We start from the raw sequence: 6,388 nt of genomic DNA on the forward strand, positions 1-6,388 counted from the left end.
TACCTTTTCTATGTTTAGATACATAAATACTTGTCATTATGTTTTAATTGTATTCAATACAGTAACATGCTGCACCCGTTTGTAGCCCAAGAGCAATAGGCTATACCATACAGCCTAGGTGTGTAGTAGACTATACCATCTAGGTTTGTGTAAGCACATTCTGTGATGTTTGCACAATGATGAAATTGTCTAATGATACATTTCTCAGAATGTGTCCCTGTCATTAAGCAATGCAGGGCTATATATGTATGTATGAATAAGTATACTGTAAAATATATATAGTCCACCCATAAATTCCATTTGCATTTTAATACATTCACTTCTACATGAGATTTGTTATATACCACAGAGAGGGAAGTTCTCCAAGATTTATATAAAATTGCTAATTATTCCTTTGCTTTATTTTTTTCCCTTTTAGTTTCTAGATACATCCAAAATGATGATGGAGAGACTGAAGTTGATATTTTTGCAATTAAATATTTTAAATTCTGCTGCGTTTTGAAGATTATATATTATATAAAAGTGACTTTATTAAAATTTAAATAGCACAAAGATAGAGAGAGGGAGAGAGACACAGGTAATTAGAATGGTCTTACCCCAAAATATTGATTGTAGTTACCTCTGAGGGACGGAATTCAGTGAATGCTTTTTCATGTTTGTTTTCCTTTTTGTGTATCTTTTGAGCTTTCGGCTGTGATAGGCAGAATTCTAAGATAGCTCCCGAGATTCCAGCCCCTTATATGTAGGGAGCCTGTGTGAAGCCCTCCCTCCAAGTGTGGGTGGGCTTTGGGAATATGATGGCTTAGCCACTGCGTTGATTAGGGCACCTCATATGACAAAGGTGATGGCTAGTGACTCCCTCTGTTAACTTAGGTTATATGAGACTCCCTATTAGGCAACTGGAGAGGAAGATTCTCCTGCTGACTGAAGGAGGAGCTCCTGTAGGAGGGCTTGGGAGAGCGCGGAACTGCAGGGAACTCTCAGAGCTGACAGCAGCCCCAGCTGACAGCCAGCCAGAAGTCAGGGACCGGATCAGTGCGTTTTGAGCCACTAAGTTTGTGGTAATTTGTTACGCAGCAATGAAGATTGATACATCAACTAATCATTTTGTTTTTAAAATAAGAGACACAATAAAAATTTATTTTAAACCACTGCCTGTTGTTTATGTAACAAAGCTATGCTTTTCAGTGTGCCTTGGGGTGGGGTGGGGTCACATCCGTTCCACGGACTACAATCTGCTCCCCGGGTACCACAGTCCCCCTCAGCCACAGTTTCACTTTCCAAAATTTCAGTTACTCACGGTACAGTACAAGATATTTCGAGAGAAATACCACATTTGCATAATTTTTATTACAGTATATTGTTATAATTGTTCTATTTTGTTATTGGTAATCTCATACTGTGCCTAATTTATAAATTAAATTTTATCATAGGTATGTATATATAGGAAAGAATATAGTGTATACATAGGGTTTGGTGCTATCTGTGGTTTCAGGCATCCACAGGGGGTCTTGGAAGCATCACTTGGAATGGGGGCGGGGATAGACCGCGCTTCCCATCTTCCTTTCCTAACAGCAGCACGGGCACCTAGTGGTCCCTTTACCTTCTCCCTCACCTCCCTTCGGTGGCCTGAGGATTCCACCCTGGAAATGAGTTCCCTCGTCTCCATTCCCATCGCCAGGCTGCCTAGCCGCGCTCTGCCTCTGCTGTCTCCGTGCGCCTACAGCCCAGTCAGGCCCCCAAACACCCCCATTTTCCCTGCTTAGAAATCGCCAGAGGCGCTCTACTCCTGAAGGACTCATGTCCAGGGCCCTGATTTGGTCCCAACTCTTCTCTTCAGCCTTGACCCTCACTGGTCTCCTGCACCTCACCTCCGGGCACTCTTGATGGCGGTGCCTTTTCTGAGCATGACATCATGCTGTCACACCTTTGTTCAGGGTGCTCCAAATCTTCCTATTCCTGCCTATGAAAATCCCTCCATCCCCAGCTCAAATGTCACTTGCTCCACCATACTCTCTGAATCCTCAGGGGAGACCTAGTGTGTTTGCCCCCTGTGCCCCACCGTGCATGCTGTGACACCTACAAGACAGCCCTCCCCACGCTGCCTTCATTAGGAGGCTCCTGGGGAAACAGGCTGGCCTGAACGAGCCCATGTGCCCACTGCCTGGCATGGGGCACCTCACATTGCTCACACCCCCACCCGGCACAAGGCAAGTGCTCCATGGATGCTGGTCCACTCTGCCCCTAAGATCCCCCATGTCCATGTGACCACTTCCGTATTCCCACACACCCAGCCCTCAAACTGCAGGAAGTCAGAGGTGAAGCACTCACCCTGAGCTGGGCTGCTGGACTTAGCAACATCCCGGTCCTTCCTCCGGCTCCAGGGACCCCAGGAAAAGCAGGCCAGCAGTCCTGGAAGGCCCGGTCCTTCCGCTAGAAAGAATACAAAACCCAGAGGCAGAAGGTCAGATGGTTCCTGCTTCACAAACTGAGATTTTGTTTAGCAAACCAAGAGCCTCAACTGTCAACTGCCCTAGTTTCAATTGTCTGATTAAAAAAACAAAGGTTCTGATTTGCGAAAGTGGGTGGGTTTTTGTACTTTAAAAAAGAACTAAAAAATGATTGCTCTATCTAAGTTATCTCATTTCATCCTCACAAAGCCCAGTGATGTAGGTACCATGTTGGGGAAATTACAGTAACAAAAATAACATGAAATTCATTACAATTTCATAGCACCAAAGAAAATACTCAAGAAGCTGTACTTTCCCTGAGTTTTAGTTAAAACTATTCCTTAAAAGGAATAGATTTAATTTTTCTTGATAATAACATAGTCACCAGGAACTAAGTTAAAAAAAAAAGACTCCAGGCAGCCAAAACAAGGAAAATCCTTGTTCATAATCTTTACTCAGGGTCTGTTTGCTTTTTTTCTCACGAAAAATTTTGGAGGTGCAAGCGTTTTTTGTTAGTTGAATTGCATCATGCTGATGTCAGGGCTTTCAGTGTACCTGTCACCAGAATGGTGTACATTGTACACGACAGATAGATCTATTTACTCTTAAGCTGCATCATCCAGTTTTAACAAGACTGGATCCTTAGTATTTCAGCCCAAGGCAGCTGGATTAGGCAACATAAACTGGGTAAAAGGGCACTGCCAAAAGGCAAGCAACCTAAAAGAATAAGAATTATCACCGGGCAGTGAGGAAAGAGGTCAGAAAACTTTTAAAAACCAGACGCAACTGCTAGCAAAACCTTAGTGACAAATCCATTTGGCGGAAGGGTAATTAGCACTGCCCGTTGCAAAAGCTACGAGGAAATTGGTGAGCAGTGAGTTGTAATTACACCCATACCCTTTAGTCAGTAATGAAACGTTTTATTTTTGTTCAGTGTTTTCATGAAAGTAGGAAAGAGTTTACTACCCTAGAGTAAAACACCCTTGCAAACTAAGCATTAAATTTCAAAAGTGTTAGTGTTTATTTAAAAGGAAGCAAGGATTCATTCACCCATTCTGCATTCCAGGCAGGGTGTCAGGAAATGGGAATGCAATCGTGGTTAAACTCACAAGTGACAAAATCATGTGGTAAGAGCTTAAGGAGCAGCAGGGCAAAGAGTTCTCAGGTTTCATTAGCAAACTAACAAACTGGAGCTGGGAGGGTCAGGGAAGCCTTCCTGCAGGAGGAAGTCCAGTTCTGAATGGCAAGATGGGGCTGGTCAGGTGAAGAGGAGGGGAGAAAAAGGCTTTTCAGGCTCAGGCAACAGCTTGGGCAGGGCAAGCCAGGCTCTGGGGAATTGAAGGCTGTTCCTGGGAATGGGGGAGGGCTAAGAGACTAAGGCTGAGAGTCTTTTGGGCACCAGCTCATTAAGGTGCAGAAAATTTGTGTGAATTCCTTTCTTTGCGGGGTGGGGAGGCAGGCGCGCAGGTCATTGAAGGGCAGGCACTGCAATGTGAAATCTGAACAGCAGTCCAGCTCAGGATATTTCCCTGGTCTTTCTCTTTCAGGATGCTGGTCATTGAATTTAAAATGTATCCTCACAGCTTCAACGAAAAAGCGCTTGTGCCCAGAGGGGGTAAGGTTAGGGCAGGCTCTGCAGCTGACGGTCTCAGGTAGGCCAGGCTGGCAGGTTAAAGTATGACACTGGTAACATGGCAGGTCTCCTGGCTGGCAAAGACCCCACTCTTCGCCATGTCTGGCATCTCCCAGTTGCTGGCTTACACACCAATACTGGGAGGCACCACACAGCCACTGTCTGCATTAACTCCGTAACAGTCAGAGGCTGCAGGATTTGGAGGGTTGCTCAGCTGGGCGGGCAGAGGGAGCTGGGAAACGCAAAGATCTCCCCAGCCAGATCCAGCTATACCGAATGTGCATATTTTAATTCTAGAACACTGGAGAGTTCCTGTAAAACCTTGCGTTCCAGGATGGAGGAGATTCTGACCTTTCTGCTGATGGCTGCAGTCACTGGGCTGGGAAAAGACCCTCACTCCCCTCTCCACCTTTTAGGAGAATGTGGAGGGAAAAGGTAGCCTCAACAGACCTGGGGCAGGCAGGAGACTCAGGAGTGGGTGCACAACCTGGCGGGCGGCCAGGAAGCGCCAGAACATTTTGTGTTCTCTGTCCTGCGCACCTCCCCCACGCCTCCAAGTCCCGGCACCTATTCCTTGCGTTCTTCCTCTGACCCTCGCAGGCACGGAGCCTCCCCGGCGCTGGGGTCGCTCTTCCTAGATTTCCCGACACATCCCCAGCTGCGCGACGCCCTAGAATCTAGCTCCTGGCACCGCCAACCTCCCCAGTCCCAGTTCTGCCATCCACCCCCCTTGAAACTTTCGCATCCTAAGTCTTTCCCATTTCCTTCCCCTTTCCCCTCCCTACCCACTGCCCAGACCGACCCTTCTCTCTACCCACTTCTCCTGCCTCCAGCTGGTCCCGGCTTTCCTAGGCCACCTGGGCATCTCCCGTGCACTCCAGATCCTCGCGACAGACTCGACCCCTTGCCCAGGGCCCGCTCTCCACCGCTAGGCACCTCCCCGCTCTGGGCCTCAGTTTACCTCGGTGCTCAATGGGGGGGGGCCAGCCTAAAGGGGTCCAGGTTGGGGGGCTTCCCCAGGCCGCCGCCCGCCCGCGCCCTGCCGGACTCCGCTCAATCTCACCTGGTCGCCCCGGCCCGGCGGCTTGCAGGGCCCTGCAGGCGGCCGCCTGGACGGCCAGGCTGGAGGCCGGGCAGCCGGGGCAGTAGGCGGCCGCCTGCACCGGGCCCCCCGCCTGGCGGCTGAACACGGCGCGTAGCAGCGCCTCCAGCAGCCGCAGCCCCAGCGCCACCGCGTCCTCGGGCCCGGCCTCGGCCACCAGCACCCCGACCAGCGCCGCGCCGGCCCGCCGCCGGCCGCGCACGTCCCGCAGCATCTCCCGCAGGCGGCGCCGCGGCTCCCGGGCGGCCAGCGACGACGCGCGGCACAGCACGAAGACGAGCGGCGAGCGGATGGCGCGCCCTGCCGCCCCCGGCGCCCTCTGCGCCCCGCGCGCCGCCCCGGGCCCCGCGCCCTCGGCCGCCGCTCCGCCAGGCTTGGCCGCCGCCGGCTCGGGCGGGAACACGGCCCGGGCGAAGTCTCGCAGCAGCGCGCGGCTCTGCTCGCGCTCCCACAGCTCGCCCACCAGCAGCACCTGCCCGCGGCCGCCCGCCGCCTCCACCAGCGCCTGGAAGGGCGGCTCGGCCGGGCGCGCGGGCCGCGCCGCCAGCGCCTCCAGCTCGCGCTCCATGCTCGCCGCCTCCCGCCTCTGCGGCCCCCGCGCACCCGCGGCCTCCTCTCCGGCGGCGGCGCCCGGGTCGGGAGGACACGCCCCCAGGGCCGAGCCGGTCGGACCCCCTGCCCGCGGGCTGCGACTCTCGGTCGCCCTCCGCCAGCTCGTCGGGCGGGGTCTGGGAGGGCGGTTCGGAGAGCCCGCGGGAGACTGAGCGTCACTCACTCATTCATTACTTCATCCACTCGTCCATCTATCCGACAAATACTTAGTGAGCACCTAGTAGGTCCAGGCGCTGGGCAGCCAAGGCTGGGGGAAGACAGACAATTATGCTGTGAACAAAGACACCCTCGCGAGGTAAGGTGTCTTGAAACCTGGAGCAGGCGTTTCTGGAATCCCACATGGTTTGGAGTGGGTGGAAGGTGGCTGCAGAGAAGAGGGCAGAGAGGCGAGAGAAGAGAGGAGAAGCAGGGTAATAGGCGTTATGGCCCCAGCACTCCTTGGGGCCTTCAACGTTTGGCAAAAGCTGGTCCAGGGCCCGCTATTTCCACAAACACTTATTGTGCGCAGGGGACTGCCCTGGGCACTGAGGGCGAAAACCAGGCAGGCAGACAGCCAAGGAGAAAGGCTAGAGGGGTAGATGTGGCTCACAG

General features: G+C 52.5%; 1 protein-coding gene across 1 annotated transcript in view; it reads right to left on the minus strand.

Annotated features, from left to right (window-relative positions):
* The window catches only part of LOC105816726 (chromosome unknown open reading frame, human C2orf72), a 10,126-nt gene extending 4,373 nt beyond the window's left edge, over nucleotides 1-5,753 (minus strand). The window contains exons 1-2 of the mRNA XM_012652212.1: nucleotides 5,147-5,753; nucleotides 2,332-2,433 (exon numbers count right to left, since the gene is read on the minus strand). Coding sequence (XP_012507666.1) covers nucleotides 2,332-2,433; nucleotides 5,147-5,753 — 709 coding nt within the window. The remainder of the gene's footprint in view (nucleotides 1-2,331; nucleotides 2,434-5,146) is intronic.
* Between the last annotated feature and the right edge of the window lie 635 nt (nucleotides 5,754-6,388).

This window comes from Propithecus coquereli, unplaced genomic scaffold, assembly GCF_000956105.1.
Source record: "Propithecus coquereli isolate 6110/MARCELLA unplaced genomic scaffold, Pcoq_1.0 Scaffold383, whole genome shotgun sequence".
In the NCBI taxonomy this organism is placed as follows: domain Eukaryota; kingdom Metazoa; phylum Chordata; class Mammalia; order Primates; family Indriidae; genus Propithecus; species Propithecus coquereli.